The sequence below is a fragment of the Protobothrops mucrosquamatus genome, unplaced genomic scaffold, assembly GCF_001527695.2.
Source record: "Protobothrops mucrosquamatus isolate PMUCROS unplaced genomic scaffold, P.Mucros_1.0 scaffold81, whole genome shotgun sequence".
Classification (NCBI taxonomy): Eukaryota; Metazoa; Chordata; class Lepidosauria; order Squamata; family Viperidae; genus Protobothrops; species Protobothrops mucrosquamatus.
In genome coordinates this window covers 1105161-1125896 of record NW_015386458.1, presented here as the reverse complement: position 1 = coordinate 1125896, position 20736 = coordinate 1105161, and the positions used below count along the sequence as shown (strand labels likewise).

Sequence of the window (20736 nt, the reverse complement as noted above, 5' to 3'; positions counted from 1 at the left end):
TAGAAATAGAGTTACTAGTATTGACCTAAGGGGAAGTAGGATATATTAAAATAATAATAGATTAGTTATATGTATAACTGAGTTAATTATATTGAAATAATTTGAATTGTACAAATATGATTTTGTTTTGATTAATTGATGGCCTTGCCACCATGTAAAATAAAACCAATAAAAATTTTTGTTGAAAAAAAAAAAAAAGAAGCAACGGGTGGAAACTAATCAAGGAGAGAAGCAATCTAGAACTAAGGAGAAACTTCCTGACAGTGAGAACAATTAACCAGTGGAACAACCTGCCTCCAGAAACGGTGAATGCTCCAACACTGGAAGTTTTTAAGAAGAGACTGGACAGCCGTGTGTCTGAAATGGTATAGGGTCTCCTGCCTGAGCAGAGGGTTGGACTAGATGACCTCCAAGTCCCTTTCAACTCTTCTCTTCTCTTCTCTTCTCTTCTCTTCTCTTCTCTTCTCTTCTCTTCTCTTCTCTTCTCTTCTCTTCTCTTCTCTTCTCTTCTCTTCCCTTCCCTTCCATTCCATTCCATTCCATTCCATTCCATTAACCATTCCATCAGGATGCTGGCCCCATCTCCTGACTGATGCTTCTTTGCTTTTTTATATGTGACATGTGTTTAAAAAAAAGGTAGGACTTTGATCGTGCAGCCATGATGCCGTCTTCTCTTTCCATGGACTCCTGTGGGAACATCAGAGTACAGGTTATCCTCACATGACTGTTTGCTTGGCGAGCTTTCAAAGTTATGAAAGCCCCCCTCCAAAAAAAAGATACTTACGATCTATTTCTTGAATTCTGATAATGCCCCTCCCCCCCAACATGGTCGCATGACTGCTTTTCAGGTGCCTGGAATTATTGTTGCACGTTGTGACAGTTATTAAGCATGTCATCTCATGATTGTATGACATTTTTTGCAGCGGTTGTTAAGTGAATCACTGACATTGTTAAGCGAATGCTGCTGTTGTTAACAGAATTGGAAGGGACCTTGGAGGTCTTCTAATCCAGTGATGGCGAACCTTTTAGAGACTGAGTGTCCAAACTGCAACCCAAAACCCACTTATGCATCGTCGAGTGCCGGGTGGGTGTGGCTCATTGGGTGGGCGTGGCTGTGGTGGTAATGGCAGACTGGGTGGGACTAAAAAGTTCAATCAATCAATTCCAACTTTGCAAGATCTTATATTTCCCCGTGAGAAGTTGAAATTGACTGATTGATTGAACCTGTTATTTTTTGTACACGGTGGCAGAGGCCTAAAGTGAAAAGGTTTTATAAAACCCAGCTGAAGGACTAGGACTGGGGCGACGGAGCGCGTGTCCACAGAGAGGGCTCTGAATGCCGCCTCTGGCACCCGTGCCGTAGGTTCGCCACCACTGACCTATACCATTGTGAACAAATGGCTCTGTCCAGCCTCTTCTTAAAAACCTCCAGTATTGCAGCACCAGATTTACCTGTATTAGAAAAAGGAAGTTGTTTGAAATAGAATTAAGGAGAAAACTGGCGTATAGAACAAAGCAAAGGACACACAGAGAGGCCAAATGTTTGTGCTGACTTCAGTGGCAACCGAAGTCTAGTTAGCTCAACTCAAATGAAATCCTCCTTTTGAGTTACTTGATGGATTGATTAGCTTCAAATAAAAAGAATAACAGAGCTGGGAGGGACCTTGGAAGTCTTCTAGTCCAACCCCCTGCTCAAGCAGGAGACTCTATACAATTTGAGACAAATGGCTGTCCAATCTCTTCTTAAAAACCTCCAGTGATGGAGCACTCACAACTTCTGGAGGCAGGTTGTTACACTGATTAATTGCTCTCACTGCCAGGAAGTTTCTCCTTAGTTCTAGGTTGCGTCTCTCCTTGCTTAGACTCCATCCATTGTTTCTTGTCCTGCTCTCTGGTGTTTTGGAAAATAAGTTGACTCACTATTAAGCAAACCCATTTTCTGCAGAAGGCATTTTTTTGCTGGAGACAGGAAGTAAACACAGATTTTCAGCAAAAAAATGTGATAAATTGCAGTCAAGTGTTGCAGGACGTTTCAGATGGCTATAAATGCAGGCTGGTTGCCAAGCATCCAAAATGCGATCCCATGACTGCGGGCGGGGGGGGGGGGGAAGCAGGGAGAGGTTGTCAGAACTTCCAACCCAAGTGCAGGTCGTCCTTGAGTTACGACGGCAATTGAGGCCAGAATTACAGTTGCTAAGCTAAGTGAATCATGCCCAATTTTACCATCTTTTTCAACACGTTTGTTAAGCAAGTCACTGACATTAAGTGAATCACGTGCTCGTTAAGCGAATCTGACTCCCCCCATTGACTTTGTTGTTCAAATTCCCGCTGGGAAGATTGGAAATGGCGATCACATGACCCCCCTTCTCCCCGTGATGCGCAGTCGCCAGGCACCCAAATTTTGATTACATGTTCATGAGGATACTGTGACGATCATAAGTCCCTTTTTTTGAAATCTGTTGCAGCTTCGAACAATCACTAAATGACTGGTTTGTAAGATAAGGACTATCTGTGTAGCTTTTTGGGAGGGAGGATCAGCATAATTTTAGACCATTCGTAAGTTGAGGACTTCTTCTATGCTTATATAAGTGTTTCTGTGTAACATTAGTACGGATCTCTCTCAGACGCCTAAAATCCGTCTAAAAAATACCCATTAACTTTTGCTGGGCTTCCAAAGCCACGATTATTTTAAATCAGGGGTCTTCAAACTTGGCCCTTTTATGACTCGTGGACTTCAACTCCCAGAATTCCTTAGCCAGGCACGCTGGCTGAGGAATTCTGGGAGTTGAAGTCCACGAGTCATAAAAGGGCCAAGTTTGAAGACCCCTGCTTGTGGACTTCAACTCCCAGAATTCCTTAGCCAGACATGCTGGCTGAGGAATTCTGGGAGTTGAAGTCCACGAGTCATAAAAGGGCCAAGTTTGAAGACCCCTGTTTAAACGAATGCACTTTTTTTTCTTTTTCTTTTGCTCAGGTGGGCTGTTATCTGAAGACCCCCAGGTTTCCCATTTGGGTGGTGTGCAGTGAAAGTCACTTCAGCGTCCTCTTCTGCTTGAGAAAGGATTTGTTGGCCGACTGGAGGGAGGAACGGCGATTTGACCTGTATTATTACGACGGTTTGGCCAACCAAGAAGAGGAGATCCATCTGACCATCGGTAGGAGATCAAAATCTTTAAAAGAAATATGAACACAGTCCATGAGTGGTAGCTTTCCCTATAGCTTGGCAAGTCATAATCCATAATTTCCCCCAACTTTATCTCCATTGGGAGCACGGACTTCTCAGATTTCATCCATGGTAGCTAGGAATTCTGGAAGTTGTGGTTTCAGTAGATCTACCGATAGGGATAAAACAGAATATCTGTAGCTCAGGATTGAACTGTGGGGTCCTTGGTACTTTCATGCAGACGTTTCATTACCAAGCTAGGTAACATCAACGGAGGAGGAGGAGGAAGAAAGAGGAGGGGGAGGAGGAGGAGGAGGAGGAGGGGAAGTAGGAGGAGAAGGAGGAGGAGAAGAAGAAGAAGAAGAGGAGGAGGAGGAGGAGGAGAAGGAGAAGGAGAAGGAGAAGGAGAAGGAGAAGGAGAAGGAGAAGGAGGAGGAGAAGAAGAAGAAGAAGAAGAAGAAGAAGAAGAAGAAGAAGAAGAAGAAGAAGAAGAAGAAGAAGAAGAAGAAAGAAGAAGAAGAAGAAGAAGAAGAAGAAGAAGAAGAAGAAGAAGAAGAAGAAGAAGAAGAAGAAGAAGAAGAAGAAGATGATATAATGATAATAGAGGCAGCAGAAAAAGGTCCCTGCAGGGGCTCCCACAAGGGGAGCTTCCAACCCATATAGTTCTAAAAATCAGGGCAAACGTTTTGTTAGATGGAAAAGAAATTTATGTCAACAGAGGAGGAGGAGGAAGAAAGAGGAGGGGGAGGAAGAAGAGGGAGAGGAGAAAGAGGAGGGGGAGGAGGAGAAGAAGAAGAAAGAAAAAGAAAGAAAGAAAGAAAGAAAGAAAGAGAAAGAAAGAAAGAAAGAAAGAAAGAAAGAAAGAAAGAAAGAAAGAAAGAAGGGTAATCAATGTGAGGTCATAAGTCACTTTTTCCAGTGCTGTCGTAATTTTGAATGGTCATTAAACAAATGGTTGTTGAGGATTATATGTTCTGTTGTTCAACTTAAAGAATGCTCTGGAGCTGGGAAGGTGGAAAGTGGAAAGGCGGAAGGAGAGAAGAAGGAGGAGGAGGAGGGAGAGGGAGAGGAAGAAGAGGAAGGCGAAGAGAAGGAGGAGGACTGTTGTGGTTTTCATGCAGACAATGACCGAACTAGGGATAATGGAACAATCTAGAGATTAATATTGGCCAACAAGCAAGAAGTAAGCAATACCCCAATGAAAAAACTACCAATTCAGACAAACAAGCCAATACTAAAAAATAGCCTAATGAAGGAAGCACCAAGAAAGAAACATTGACAGGCAAGCTACTTGTATATAAACATAGAGCAAACACCACCTCCTACAACGGATGATGTTACCTAGTTGGGTCATGAAATGTCTGCATGAAAACAACCAAGCTCAGAGAGCACCTATAGTCGTCGTCGTCCCCCTCCTCCTCCTCCTCCTCCTCCTCCTCCTCCTCCTCCTCCCACATCTACTGATAGGGAGGCATTTAATTAGATTTTTTTTCCCCAGAGGATTTGGGCAGAGAAATAATTTTACCTTTTTTCTTTCTCTTCCCCTTAGCCAGTTTCTTTCTGCACTAACTTTTTAAGGTTAAACTGCCCAGAGTTGTTTAAAGGAGCCTCTACCTTTAATGAATCATAATCTTAAATCTTCATTTTTGGAGATCTCTCCCAGGGACAGCTGTGAAAACAAGACAAAACAGGTCAGCAGAATTACAGGTCATTTGCAGCTAAAATATTTTGGGGCAGAATCCAATTATGCTGCAACCTGCACATTTATCTAGAACCCATGTCCAGGGATTGAAGTGCCAGGGGCATTTTTCCAAAGAAAGTGAAGAAAAAGGAGCGAGGTGGGGTAAAATAACAATAATAACATCCCAACAAGTCTGATTTCATTTCATCCTTTCAATTCAGTCAAATCAATGCACATACACCGACATAAATGTGATCAGCCAGAACAGCCTGTATTTTATCCTCAAAGGAAATTGGCACGTCTCTGCGAGTGTGTGCATGTGTGTACAGGTAATCCTCGACTTATGACCACAATTGAGCCCAAAATTTATGTTGCTAAGTGAGACATACGTTATGTGAATTTTGCCCCAATTGTACGACTTTTCTTGCCTCAGTTGTTAAGTGAATCACTGCAGTTGTTAAGTTAGTAACACAGTTATTAAGTGAATCTGGGCTTCCCCCATTGACTTTGCTTGTCAGGTGATCGCAAAAAGGGGATCACGTGACTCCGGGACACTGCAACCGTCATATATACGAGTCAGTTGCCAAGCACCTGAATTTTGATCATGTGACCCTGGGGATGCTGAAAAAGTCAAATAGTGTGAAATAGTGTGGGAAAACGGTCGTAAGTCACTTTTTTCAGTGCCATTGTAACTTTGAACGGTCACTAAATAAACTGTTGTAAATCGAGGACTACCTGTACATATTTCTCTCTCTCACACACACTTCCTCCCCCCTCTTTCTATGTATAACTGCCAATATGAGTGTCTATAGATGCAAGTTATTAATACAGGTAGTCCTCAATTTACAACAGTTCATTTAGTGACTGTTTGAAGTTACAGTGGCACTGAAAAAAAAACCTTATGACCATTTTCATACTTACGACCGCTGTGATCACATGATCAAAATTCAGACGCTGGGCAACTGATTCATATTTATGACGGTTGCAACGTCCTGGGGTGTCACATGATCCCCTTTTGCGACCTTCTGACAAGCAAAGTCAATGGGGGAAGCCGGATTCACTTAACAACCAGTTTATCAGCTTAGCAACTGCAGTGATTCACTTAACAGCTGTGGCAAGAAAGGTGTTTAAATGGAGGAAAAACTCACTTAACAAATGTTTCACTTAACAACGGAAATTTCAGACTCAATTGGGGTCGTAAGTCAAGGACTACTTGTACAGTTGGGACCAAAAACTTATAGTTAATTTAAATGAGGCGTCTTTTTACGAGCTTCTTTTTAACCACAGTTGTTAAGGAATCCCCAGCAACTTCTGAATTTCCTCCTGACTTGCTCAGTAACGTAACTTGTGAGAAGCCAGCGGGGAGGATCACAAACGGCGCCCACAAAATTCTGCAGCCGTCGTAAATGCGAACTTGTTGCCGAGACCCCAGATTGCAATCACGTGACTGCGGGAACTGAGAGAAGTCAATGGGGGAAGCTGGATTCATTTAAGGACCGGATAATTCACTTAACAACTGCATTGGTTTGCTTAACAGCTGTGGCAAAAAAGAGGTCATAAAGTGGAGCTCGGAGTCTCCTTGCAGTGGAGAGGGGCTGGGCTCACTCAATAACTGCCTGGCTTAGCAGTGGAAAGTTCTGGTCCCAGTTCGTAAGTCACAGCCATAACGCGAGGACTTAACGGAAATACAGGAAAATGGCAAGCTATTAAATTAAAAAAAAGTTGTTCGTTGTGGCATATTTCAGGCATTATTTTTTTTTTAACCTCTGCTGTCCATTAGTTTGCAATTCCAAACAGACAGTCCTGTTTTTAAGGACATTAATCGCATTTACAGTGCACAATGCCTTCAGCCCACTTTCCTCAGTAGGTGCCCTTGTTTTTCCCCTGCCCTCTTGTTGAATTCTCACCTCCCTGGTGTAATTGCAGACCTGTGGAGCTTGACATTTCTGTCTTTTAGCCAGTTTTTTTGTATTTGGCAGCTTCAATCCTGCAATTTTTTTTGCTTTCCCGGGACGCCCACAGATCTAACCGTGCCGTCTGTTTTCCCGCAGCCTCCTAGGAGACTGGATTTTTTGGGGGGGGGGGGAATTGTTTTAAAAGAAATTGGGTAGAATTTGCTAGTTTGCTGCTGCCAATTCCCTTTCCTTCTTTCTGAATTTGGAGCAACTTTTGGGCCAGAGGATAGTATCCATATTACATCAGAATAGAATAGAATAGAATAGAATAGAATAGAATAGAATAGAATAGAATAGAATAGAATAGAATAGAGCGGAATGGAGTGAAGCAGAGAAGAACAGAACAGAGTGGAATGGAGTAAAGTAGAGTAGAGTAGAACAGAACAGAACAGAACAGAACAGAGTGGAATGGAATGGAATGGAATGGAATAGAATACAGAATAGAATAGAATAGAATAGAATAGAATAGAATAGAATAGAATAGAATAGAATAGAATAGAGAAATGAAGAATAGGATAGGACAGGACAGGACAGGACAGGACGGGTGGGGTGGGGTGGGGCGGGACGGGGCGGGACAGGGGTGGAGTGAAATAGAATAGAACAGAACAGAATAGAATAGAATTGGAAGAGACGTTGACGATCATCACAATTTTCCCATCAAACCTAACATTAGAAGAACTTTGAGGTTGGACCAAGCCAAAATCCATGGGACCCAAGAATTGGTTGTTGTTCAGTTGCTAAGTCACATCCGACTCTTTGTGACCCCATGGACCAAGCCCCCATCCTCCACTGTCCCCTGGAGTCTGTCCAAATTCATGCTCTTTGCGTCAATGACCCTATCTAACCGTCTCATCCCCTGCCGTCCCCTTCTCCTTCTGCCTTCCATCTTTCCCAACATCAGGGTCTTCTCCGAGGAATCTTCTCTCTTCTCATTTGGTGGCCAAAGTATTTGGGCTTTGGCTTCATGATCTGTCCTTCCAGTCAGGGTTGACTTCCTTTAGCATCGACCGATTCGATCTCTTTGCAGCCCAAGGGACTCGTAAGAGTCTTCCCCACAAATGAAAAGCATCAATTCTTCAATTATGGTCCATTATTAGCCATATATTATTCCTGGCAAAACCAGAGCTTTGGCAGCAGGGATCTTTCCCGGGAAGGTGATGTCTCTGCTTTTTAATTTGTCTGTCTAGATTTGCCACAGTTTTCCTTCCAAAGAGGAAGCGTCTTTTAATTTCATGGCTGCAGTGATCCTGGAGCCCAAGAAAATAAAATTGGAGGGGCCATCAAAGTGTTGAAGTCTATTCCAGAAGCTTATTGAGATGTGCAGGTGGTCCTTGACTCACGACCACTATTGACCCCAAAATTTATGTTGCTAAGTGAGAAATCTGTTAAGTGGGTTTTGCCCCATTTTAAGACCCTTATTGCCACAGTTGTTAAGTGAATCACATGGTTGTTAAGTGAATCTGGCTTCCCCATTGACATTTCTCATCAGAAGGTCGCAAAAGGGGATCATGTGACCCCGGGACACTATGACGGTCATAAATATGAGCCAGTTGTGCACGTTTCTGGATCTTGATCATGTGGCCAGGGGGATCCTGCAACAGTTGTGTGAAAGATGTCCATAAGTCACTTTCTTCAGCGCCATTATAACTTCAAACGGTCACTAAACAAACGGTTGTAAGTCAAGGACTACTTCTATAACTGTCCAGATTCAAAACCACTGATATATTCCAATCATCGGCCTTTTCCTTTTAAAACCCTCTAAATGGGCTGCAGTGAATTCCGCCCTCAGTCTCCATACTGTTGTTGGCAGATGGCATCAGAATGGGACCGTTAATTGATGACGATTAATGCTGATGTTCTTTGTCTCCACAGACATCTCGCAGCTTTCTGTGGAAAACCAAGAGAGCGACCTCGTTTCCCCTTTGGAGCTTTGCATCCGGACGAAGTAAGTGCTGGTCACCCCGGCTTTAGCTTATCGGAGTAACAGAGATGGGAGGGGCATCGGAGATCCTCTGGCTGACCAGTGGAACAACCTGCCACCAGAAATCGTGGGTGCTCCATCACTGGGGGTTTTTAAGAAGAGGCTGGACAGTCACCTGTCTTGAGCAGGGGGCTGGGCTGGAAGACCTCCAAGGTCCGTTCCAGCTCTATTCTATTCTATTCTATTCTATTCTATTCTATTCTATTCTATTCTTTTTTCTATTCTATTCTACTCTACTCTACTCTACTCTACTCTACTCTACTCTACTCTACTCTACTCTACTCTACTCTACTCTGTTCTGTTCTATTCTTTTTCTACTCTACTCTACTCTACTCTACTCTACTCTACTCTACTCTGTTCTGTTCTATTCTATTCTTTTTCTACTCTACTCTACTCTACTCTACTCTACTCTACTCTACTCTACTCTACTCTACTCTACTCTACTCTACTCTACTCTGTTCTGTTCTGTTCTACTCTATTCTATTCCACCCCTGCCCCATCCCGTCCCCTCCTGCCCCACCTCTGTCCTGTCATGTCCTGTCCTGTCCTGTCCTATCCCATCCCATCCCATCCCATCCCATCCTCTACTATTTCAGACAAGTGGCTGTCCAGTCTCTTCTTAAAATCCTCCACTGATGGAGCATCCACAACTTCTGGAGGCAAGTCGTTCCAATGATTAATTGTTCTCATTGTCAGGAAGTTTCTCCTTAGTTCCAGGTTGCTTCTCTCCTTGATTAGTTTCCATCCGTTGCTTCTTGTCCTGCCTTCAGGCGCTTTGGAGAGTAGTTTGACTCCCTCTTCTTTGTTCTTTGCTTGAATAATTTCACTATATGTATATATTCTTCTTTTTCCCCAAAAGCCACATACCTTTGGACAATTAACAAATGCAATGTGGGCTCCATGCCCTTAGGCAGAATTTCTGTTCTGTTCTGCTCTGTATTCTACTACTGATAGTTCTTGACTTACAACAGTTCAGTTAATGACCGTTCAAAGTTACAATGGCACTGAAAAAAGCAACTTATGGCCGTTTTTCACGCTTAACAACCATTGTGGCCTTCCCATGGTCATGCGATCATATATGGTCAAGGGATCAAAATTTGGATGCTGACTCATATTTATGACGGTTGCAATGACCTGGGATCACGTGATCCTCTTTCGCGACCTTCGGAAAGTCAATGGAAAAGCCAGGTTCACTTAACAACTGCAGTGATTCCCTTAAGAACGATGAAAAGAAAGGTCGTAACATGGGGGCAAAACTCACTTAACAAATGTCTCATTTAGCAAGAGAAATTTTGGGCTCAGTTATGGCCGTAAGCTGAGGACCACCTGTATTTTCCCTCCCCTTTTTTCCCCAAAAATCACGTACCTTTTGGGCAATTAACAAATACACTGTGGGTTCCATGACCTTATGCAGAATTTCTGTTCTGTTCTGTAGTCCACTACAATACAATGCAATACAAAACAGTATTACTATCCCAGTGATGGCGAACCTTTTAGAGACCGAGTGCCCAAACTGCAACCCAAAACCCACTTATGTATCATCGGGTGCTGGGTGGGCGTGGCCCATTGGGTGGGCGTGGCCCATTGGGTGGGCGTGGCTGCGGTGGTAATGGCAGACTGGGTGGGACTAAAAACTTCAATCAATCAATTCCAACTTTGCAAGATCTTTTTTTTCCCCGCGAGAAGTTGAAATTGACTGATTGATTGAATTTTTTTTTTGCACATGGTGGCAGAGGCCTAAAGCGAAAAGGTTTTATAAAACCCAGCTGAAGGCCTAGGACTGGGGTGACGGCGTGCGTGCCCACAGAGAGGGCTCTGAGTACCGCCTCTGGCACCCGTGCCATAGGTTCACCACCACTGTACTATACTGTTGTATCTGCTTGGTTGAAGCCTTGTTCCAGTGTGCAACATTGATACAGATCAACAATCACAAGTCATTTGTTGCTTTCCAGGCTACCTTTCTTCCCCCCCCCCCCCCCGCCTTGCAAACATGGGTGAAGATAAATAGATATTTTCCCTTCATACTAATTTCCCATATACATTAAAGATATTTGCAGCAGACCCTTTAGCTAAAATAAAAACAAACTGGCTTCTATGGCAACTGGGAAGTGGCGCGGCTACCATCACCTCCGTTGCCAATTACTTCTGAGGACTTTTTATTTATTTATTTAAACTCCTACAAGGGGAAGAAGAAGAAGAAAAAATTGCTGGGGCGTTTAGCGCTCACGGCTGATTTAGTGAAAAGAAATATAACAAATTTCATAACGGTCTCCAGAGCTTGCAGATTGCAAAATGGATTTAAAAAACAGAAACAAAACAAAACAGGGGCTGTTTTTCTTTCGCAGCAGTTCTTGGAAAGCCTGTGCAGCCAGCCTGGAGAAACTTTAATGTCTGATCTCCTTGTGAATGATAACCTTATAGAAATATTTCCCCCAAGGCAAAAGTGTCAGGAGAAACTTCCTGACAGTGAGAACAATTAACCAGTGGAACAACCTGCCTCCAGAAGCGGTGAATGCTCCAACAGTGGAGGTTTTTAAGAAAAGACTGGACAGCCATTTGTCTGAAATGGTATAGGGTTTCCTGCCTGAGCAGGGGTTTGGACTAGATGACCTCCAAGGTCCCTTCCAACTTTATCATCATCATCATCATCATCATCAATAATAATAATAATAATTAGCACCTTCAGATTCCTTAAGGCAAGAGTCATTGGCTGCCCCTGTTAATTCAAGTCTCCAAAATAGGCTTAAGAAGTTGAACTAAGAACGAAGAGAGAATGGAATGTGGCCTTCCTTGATCTTTTTTGATCGGGCAAATACATTTCACGTTTCCTTATTGCTTCCTTGTTTTCTGTCTCCGATGGAGGAAATAACAATCTCGGATTCGAAAAGGCACCAGCTGCCACATTGAAGATCTGCCTCTGTTAGCATTTATCTTGCTTGAATTCAGATCTGTGCAATGCAAAGATTTGTTTCCAAAGGTCAATAAATGTTATATTCCATAAAAATTCCCACTAAGGTTCCCACTAGAACAATTAACCAGTGGAACCACTTGCCTCCAGAAGCGGTGAATGCTCCAGCACTGGAAGTTTTTAAGAAGAGACTGTCCAAAATGGTATAGGTTTCCTGCCTGAGCAGGGGGTTGGACTAGATGCCCTCCAAGGTCCCTTCCAACTTTATTATTATTATTATTATTATTATTATTATTATTGTTGTTGTTGTTGTTGGTGTTGTTGGTGTTGTTGGTGTTGTTGTTCTTGTTCTTGTTCTTGTTGTTCTTGTTGTTCTTGTTGTTCTTGTTGTTGTTGTTGTTGTTGTTGTTATTATTATTATTATTATTATTATTATTATTATTATTATTATTATTATTATTATTATTATTATTATTATTATTATTATTATTATTATTATTATTATTATTATTATTATGGTTGTCAGGCCTAAAGAAAGAAAGAAAAATATATTGGATGGCTGATGCGTCCTATCAGGGTTTGATAAAACTAGCTAAATTACGCTTTGTGTATTTTTCTCTCTCTCCCTTCGGAGGACCTTTGGGGAATCCTGGGAGTTGAAGTCTAAATATGCTAATTGGGGAATTTTCAGTGCTGATGTCCACACATCTGCCATTGAATTCTGGGAGGTAAAGTCCATACATGATTACTTGGGAATTTTGGGATTGATGCCCACAAATTCTGGCTGGGGAATTCTGGGAGATGAAGTCCATGCACGGTGGCTGGTTGACTTTTTACACGAAACAGAAAAAAAGCGAAATTATATATGGTTTTGATGATGAGAAAAAAATAGACTGTAGAAAAGAGATGAACCGTGTTTGCAACCACAGAGTTAGATTTGTATAAATTTACATTTTACACTTATAGCTAGCGTAAAAGAAAACCAGAAGTCGTTTTTTTTATATTCCCTTTCTCTTTGATTTCTGCATCTTTGTTCTTCCCTTACTTCTTTTCTTCTTTTTTCATTCTCAGCATTCCCTCTTATTAGTTTTTACCTTCCGCTTTAAAATTCCAATAAAGTTATTATGCTTTTTATAAAAACCAAGAATGGCATGCTTTATAAGGCTGATATTTTAGTTTTTTTAAAAAACCCATCTGTGCCAGGGAACTGAATTATTTCTGCATTCCTTTTATTTGCCCGCAGAATAAAAGTCTTCTTTTTCCCGGAGAAATAAATCAGCGTCCGATACAAAAACACGATAATCGTGTGCAAACATCTCCTACAACTGTTGTGATGGTTCAGATAGAGAGCTGAATTTTTTGCAGCTTTCTATGACTTTTTAATATGAGAAGTGACCTTTCAGGGCATCGCTGCAGCTGAATTCAATGCCACTGTATCTCCGGAGGGTCTCTGGGGTTCAGTTAAGGTGACAAGCAATATTGTTCCAGAAAGTTGGATTCCCCTGCCCCAGTTTCTGTCCGTTTCTCTGCTTCCCAAGAAGATTTCAATAGCATTAGTCAGTTTGGCTCTGTTTGAAGCTAGAGCCGTAAATAAGCATGAATGGTGTGCTTGTTACAAGAACAGCCAGTCTGAGCAACTAGGAGCCTCCATCCTGCAGGCAAAGGGCGCCAATTAGGAGATGCCAGCTAACTCCTATTGTCCCTGTCGAGACACAGAAGCTGGGCTGTTAATGACAGTTAGTTGTTCCCTCCACAGTTTGGGTTGCCTTACTAAATGTGAGATGTGCAATGCCATCATGGATCCTGCCGGGGCCAAGGCCGGGCTTCCACGTCCAGCCCGTGGAAGAGAGGATGGCTAGCCAGGAATACCCTGTGCAAAAAAAAAGAAATGTTTTGGCTTTGATTTTTTTAATAGATTTATATTGCATGTTTTCATCCAAAGAACAAACCTTGGGAGGATCAGTCCTTGCTCAGAAGAAACATCCAGTGTGGTGGTGGTGTGTTTTTTGTTTTTAAGTTGCTGGTCGTCCTCAACTTATGACTATAATGGAACCTGCCCATCAGGGTCGTAAGTTGCGGTGGTTGTAAAACAGCACTCACTAAGTGGATGCTGCATTGGTAAAGCAAACGCCACAGTTGTTAAGTCAACCACTTGTTTACTGTTGGACCAGTTTTGCTGAAAACGGGGGGAAAAATGCTGGTTTTGGGTAAAAGTGTTGTAAAATGTCTACAAAGGCGGTCTGAGTGCTGAGGGTGCAGTGTTCGGTCATGTGACCACAGGGGAGAGAGCCTGATTGTCGAAACTTCAAATCCATGTTTTTAGTTTTCAGATAATTTCAGATAATTCCATGGGAATTTCGCTAAGTGATCGCCGTAAGTCGAGGACTACCCGTATATGAGGGCTTATTTAGAGGGTGCGTCTGTTTTGTTGCACTTCTTAGAGTGATTTATCGGATGACACAGTGGCAGGGAGTCCTATAGGCAGTCCAAGAATCGCTGCTTACAAGAAAAAGCCTGTAGGGTACACAGCCCTCCCCACAACTGGGTGATTTTCCTGTTTTTTAAAAAACAGGTATGCAGGTAGGGTTCTCGATTTACAACAATTCATTTAGCGACCGTTGAAAGTTACAACAAAGCTACAAAGTGACTTATGACCGTCATTCACACTTATGACTGTTGCGGCATCCTCAAGGTCACATGATCAAAATTTGGATGCTTGGCAACCGATTCATATTTACGACGGTTGGGGTCACGCGATCCCCTTTTGCGACCTTCTGACAAGCAAAGTCAATGGGGGGGAAGCCGGATTCACTTAACAACCGTGCTTCCAACTTAACCACTGCAGTGATTCACTTAACCACCAAGGTCATAAAGTGGGGCAAAACTCAGTTAACAACTGTCTCGCTTAGCAACAGAAATTTTGGGCTCAGTTGTGTGTATTTCCCCCTTCTACTTCATGACTAAAGCCAGCGGCCTCTTCACAAACTCCTGCCCGTTTTAAGCAGTGCTTGAGTCTCGCTTTACAGGACTAGTTCCACGTACACCAAACTGGCAGGGATAGCCAACACTCCAGAAGACAGGCTTAGGATACAAGAGGACCTGGACAGACTTGAACACTGGGCGCTATCTAACAAAATGAAATTCAATGGTGAAAAAAGTAAGGTTCTACATTTAGGCAAGAAAAACCAAATGTACATATATAGTATAGGGGGTACCTTGCTCAATACTAGTAACTGTGAGAGGGATCTCGGAGTCCTAGTGGACAATCATTTAAATATGAGCCAGCCGTGTGCTGCAGCTGCCAAAAAAGCCAACACAGTGCTGGGCTGCATTAACAGAGGGACAGAATCAAGATCACGTGAAGTGTTAATACCACTTTACAATGCCTTAGTAAGGCCACACTTGGAATACTGCATCCAGTTTTGGTCACCACGATGTAAAAAAGATGCTGAGACTCTAGAAAGAGTCCAGAGAAGAGCAACAAAGATGATTAGGGGACTTGACGCTAAAACATATAAAGAACGGTTGTTGGAATTTGATATGTCTAGAGAAGGACGAGGGGGGACATGATAGCAAAATTCCAGTATCTCAGGGGCTGTCCCAAAGAAGAGGGAGTCAAGCTATTCTCCAAAGCCCCTGAAGGCAGGACAAGAAGCAACTGGTGGAAACTAATCAAGGAGAGAAGCAACCTAGAACTAAGGAGAAACTTCCTGACAGTGAGAACAATTAACCAGTGGAACAACCTGCCTCCAGAAGCGGTGAATGCTCCAATACTGGAAGTTTTTAAGAAGAGACTGGACAGCCATTTGTCCGAAATGGTGTAGGGTTTCCTGCCTGAGCAGGGAGTTGGACTAGATGATCTCCTAGGTCCCTCCCAACTTTTTTTTTTTATTATTATTATTATTATTATTATTATTATTATTATTATTATTATTATTATTATTATTATTATTATTATTATTATTATTATTATTATTATTATTATTATTATTATTATTATTATTATTATTATTATTATTATTATTCAACTCTTGGGAAACCACCATAATGAATCTCTGCCTCTCTTTCAGGTGGAAGGGGGCCGTGGTCAACTGGAACGGCACAGAACCTATCTTGTGACCGATTTCTTCAAGCAGAACCAGGTTCCACCCCCAGAGTGACCCCGGCGGGCGTTTTTCGGCCCTGGCCCGATCAGATGCAAACCCACCAAAGGACCCTTCATCATGGACACCTCGTTCCCCCCCCCTCGTGACCTCCAGGAAGACGGTTTGACTTCTCCTTCAAGCCTCCAACATTTGAAAACGAGAAGGTCAACGCAACCCAAGGAAAAAGGGCAGTAAATCTGTCGACATCCCATCAAATTCCGTTGCTGAATCCCTGCCACATCCTGTGATTATATTGGTTGAACAATACCAGTGGCAGCCCCCTTTCTTGTTTTAAAAACCAAGCAAGGACAACAATTCCTGGGTCCATTTTAAAACTAGGAAACCGAAATTAAACAAACAGACTTAAAAAAAAGAAAAAAAAAGAGCAAATTAAGCTCTCGTTCCCAAGAACATTTCTTTTGGGTAGCCCAAAATAGTTTGGAACCAAAAACATCACTGCCGATTCTTTTCTTTTTTTAAATTTAAACAATTGAATTGTCATCTATTTTTAATTCAGTCCTTGGAACTCTTAGCTACTAGAGAACTAAACCAGCAGGGCCATTTTTTTTCTTTTAATTTCTGTAACCGGAGCTTGCCTTCTTAGACTCAAAATGTAGTTTGCTAGTTCTGGACCTGTAGTTCTATGTTCTGAAAATAAAAGGCCTGCAATCTATTCATTATTTTATCTCCGTGGAGAAACAGTGGTTTGTATTTGAATAGCTCATACCTGAATTTATACTATTTGGGCATTGTTTCTCAACCACGGGAACTTTAACTTTAAGGACTTTAGCTCCCAGAATTCCCCAGTAAGCACACCTTAAGGTGCGTGGACCAACTCCCAGAATTCCCCAGTTCAAATAGTGAAATTGACTCATGCTGCCTTGGGGAATTCTGGAAACTGAAGTCGACTCATGCTGGCTAGGGAATTCTGGGAATTGAAGTCCATTCATGCTGGCTAGGGAATTCTGGGAGTTGAAGTCCACAGATCTTCGGCTCTTTTCTGACTCGTGGACTTCAACTCCCAGAATTCCTGAGCCAGCATGGCTCAGCTTGGAAACCTCTCCCTTTCCCCTCAGCATGGCTGGCTCAGGAATTCTGGGAGTTGAAGTCCACGAGTCATAAAAGAGCCATGGTGGCCTACCCCTGGTCTAGAATAATCTATGCCCCTACTGTACTGTAGTGATAAAGTTGATAATGGAAATTATGGCATAAAACTAACAATTTTCTTTCCTCACCATGCAAATGTTGACGTATTTCACAGATAAATCAACTGATGGTCTGAATAAATGCTGGGAATTTTGGGGAGCACAACTGGAGACCTAGTTTGGTATAAAAGCAGCTCAGTTTTTATTACAGAAGCAGAGTTATAATCCTCTCGCTGGCTATCTGCAGGAATAAAATGCTCAAAGAGGAAAACTGGTAACTAAATCAAGTTAGGGATGATATTTCAATGGGATAAATTCTTTCCTCATTCACTTCCTAGTTTCAGTTGTTGTGTGTGGGGGGCAACTTTCAAGGGGAAAAATCGTCATTTGGAGGCCCTCTTGATTTTAAGAAGGGACAAGATAGGAAAAAAAATCCAAATTAAATTGCATGCCCCTTTATGTGCCTTAAGTTTCAGAAATGCAGTAGGGTTCCCCTTGCATTTTTTTTCAGCCACATTTCGTCTTAAACGTTTTATCCCAGTAAGATTAAAATTCTTTTTTTCTTTCCAGCTGTAAAAAAGATTGCAGGACTGTTGTGTATAATGTTAGTGGTGCTTCTTGGATCTTCCTTTCCCCCATTATTGTAGATTTAAAACGAATGTAGGGAATATTATGTGTCGTGGTGTAAATAAAAAAAGAAAGCTTAATATATATATAAAAAATCTTTTCTTTTTTTTTCCAGAAGGAAGGAACGCACAAAATAAATCCCAAACCTGATTAGGGATGGCTGTAGAGGGGAGCGAGGTCAAAAAAGTCAAGATGGAGGGTATATCTGCACAACTGAAGCTCAGGAGAAAAGGGGAGGGGCTTCAACTCTGCAGTCATGGCTGCCATCTTGACTGTTTTGACTCAAAACACACCATGGGTTCCCCCAAAGTTCTGAAGGCTGAGATTTTCTGAATGTAAAATCCACCCAGCCCAATTTTAGGGTGACAGGTTGTCCAGAGAAAGCATCTCCAAGCTGTTTCTACAGTTAACTCATAAATTACAACAGAGAACTTTTGCCCGTTTAGGAAAATCCTGTTTGAAAAATGCTATTTGAATTACTGGTCTGACAAAACTTTTATCCCAGTTACCCATAAAGTTTGCAGAATATCAGAGTTGGAAGGGAACTTGGAGGTCTTCTAGTCCACTCCATGCTCAAGCAGGAGATCCTATATCATTGCAGATAAGTGGCTGTCCAGTCTCTTTTTAAAACCTCCAGTGATGGAGCAGACACAACTTCTGGAGGCAGGTTGTTCCACTGGTTAATTGTTCTAACTGTCAGGAAGTTTCTCCTTCGTTCCAGGTTGCTTCTCTCCTTTGTTAGTTTCCATCCGTTGCTTCTTGTCCTGCCTTCAGGTCCTCTGGAGAATAGCTTGACTCCCTCTTCTTTGGGGCAGCCCCTGAGATATTGGAAGACTGCTATCATGTCCCCCCTCGTCCTTCTCTTCGTTAAACTAGACATACCCAATTCCAGCAACCGTTCCTTGTATGTTTTAGCCTCCAGTCCCCTGATCATCTTTGTTGCTCTTCTCTGCACTCTTTCTAGAGTCTCAGCATCTTTTTTACATCGTGGCGACCAAAACTGGATGCAGGATTCCAAGTGTGGCCTTACCAAGACGTTGTAAAGTGATACAGCTAGCCCATGACTTGCAACAGTTCATTTAGTGACTGTTCAAGGTTACAGCGGCACTGAAAAAGTGACTGACGACTGTTTTTCACGCTTGAGGCCATTGCAGCACCCCCTGGTCATGTGATCAAAATTCAAATGCTTGGCAACTGGCTCATATTTATGACGGTTGCAGTATTTCAGGGTTTTTGTGACCTTCTGACAAGCAAAGTCAACGGGGAGGCCCAATTCACTTAACAACCTGTTAAGTGAACTGCCTGTATTTCTTTGAAGACATTTCACTTCTCATCCAAGAAGCTTCTTCAGCTCTGACTACTAGATGGTGGGGAATGGAAGGCTCCACATCCATTTGCACCACTCAGGGGACCCTGAGGGCACAGATTAAACCTCCAGGTGGCCTCAAAGGCTCTCTCAAAGAAGGCAAAGGACCGACTCTCTGCAAGGAGTATAAATCCTTCCATTCCCCACCATCCAGTCAGAGCTGAAGAAGCTTCTTGGATGAGTAGCGAAACATCTTCAAAGAAAAACAAGAAAGTCCAGTTGCCTCCTGAAAGAAACACCTTTTGATTAAACTTGTGTCAGAGCCCTTTGAACAGAAGACTCTCCAGCCTTGTGAAGTCCTCCAGCTTCTAATCCCCTTTCAAGTCATGTGGCAGCCTGTTCCACTGGTCCACAGCATATACAATCAGAAGCCTCTTGCTGTCCAGTTAGCATCTGCTAGGCACAGCTGCTTTCCACAACTCTGCATCAATGTGAGCACACTGATGGAATCAACTGTTGAATCAAATCCCAAAACACTGGAGGTTTTCAAGAAGAGATTGGACTCGAATGAATGGTATATAGCAGTGGTGCCGAACCTATGGCACGGGTGCCAGAGGCGGCACTCGGAGCCCTCTCTGTGGGCACACATGCTGTTGCCCCAGCCTCGCCTCCCCCCACGACCCCCTCCTCTCCAGCAGCCCCCCTGAAGGAGACTCGCCCCCGAGCGTGGCCCATGTGGAGCAGCGCAGCCAAGGACATGGCAGCCAGGCAGCGTAGACAAGACTCTGCCCTCACACCCCATCATGCACAGTTGATGCTGCAGGGCGCGGGCAGAGGGCGTGACTGCTATAGCGCTGCTGGGCTGCCTGGGTGATCAGCGGGCCCTGGAGGCGGTGAGTGGCCCTGCGGGCAGGCGGGGTGGGGGATGGCGGGGCGGAGCGGAGCGGGGGTGGGGCAGGGGGTGGAGCAGGGACGGAGCCAGTTTTGGGGGACTCCATCTCTAAAAGGTTCGCCATCACTGGTATATAGGGTTTCCTGTTTGAGCAGGGGGTTGGACTAGAAGACCTCCAAGGTCCCTTCCCACCGTGTCGTTCTGTTAAATTTCCAAGACGGAGTTGAAAACTTGGTGGTCCTCGGCACCGTTGGCAGGACTGATCTTTAAAAACATTCTTGCACGCTTTTGCACTGTTGCATCATTAGGATAAATCTGTGCAACCAAACGATAGCTCTCTTTCTCAGTCTGATTTCTGAGTTAATAATATGAACCAGTCTATATTATAATTGCTCTGTTATGTGTATTGTCCAGGTTAGGGCCAAGGCCATGTCACCGTATGAGAACAAACTGCTAAGCACAATACCAAGTTCCTGTTTGCTACACAAACTGGAAGAGGATGTTCCCATTGGCATCTGTTTAAGTGGACCACTCTGTGGTGCAGCAGCTGTTTTTATATACCTTGCCATTAAAAAAAATTCTACCAGGGAAGTCACCATATCATAAAAAGGATGTAGAGAGTTTGGAAAAAAAATTCAGAGAAGAGCAACTAAGATGATCCAAGGCCTGGAGACTGAAACATAGGAAGAATGGCTGCAGGACTTGGGTTTGGCTAGTCTAAAGAAAAGAAGAAATAGGGAAGACATGATAGCAGCGTTCCAGTATCTGAGGGGCTGCCACAAGACAGAGGGGGGTCAGGTTATTCTCCAAGGCACCCGAAGGCAGGAGAAGAAACAATGGTTGGAAACTGACCAAAGAGAGAAGCAACCTGGAATTGAGAAACTTCCTGACAGTGAGGACAATCAACCAGTGGAACAGCTTGCCTCCAGAGAT

General features: G+C 43.1%; 1 protein-coding gene across 1 annotated transcript in view; it reads left to right on the top strand.

Moving 5' to 3' along the window:
• MINDY4 (MINDY lysine 48 deubiquitinase 4) overlaps window positions 1–16505 on the top strand; it is an 86236-nt gene extending 69731 nt beyond the window's left edge. The window contains exons 14-16 of the mRNA XM_015812402.2: window positions 2975–3155; window positions 8672–8744; window positions 15759–16505. Of these exons, the coding sequence (XP_015667888.2) occupies window positions 2975–3155; window positions 8672–8744; window positions 15759–15807 (303 nt within the window). The 3' untranslated portion in view covers window positions 15808–16505. The remainder of the gene's footprint in view (window positions 1–2974; window positions 3156–8671; window positions 8745–15758) is intronic.
• Window positions 16506–20736: the final 4231 nt, after the last annotated feature.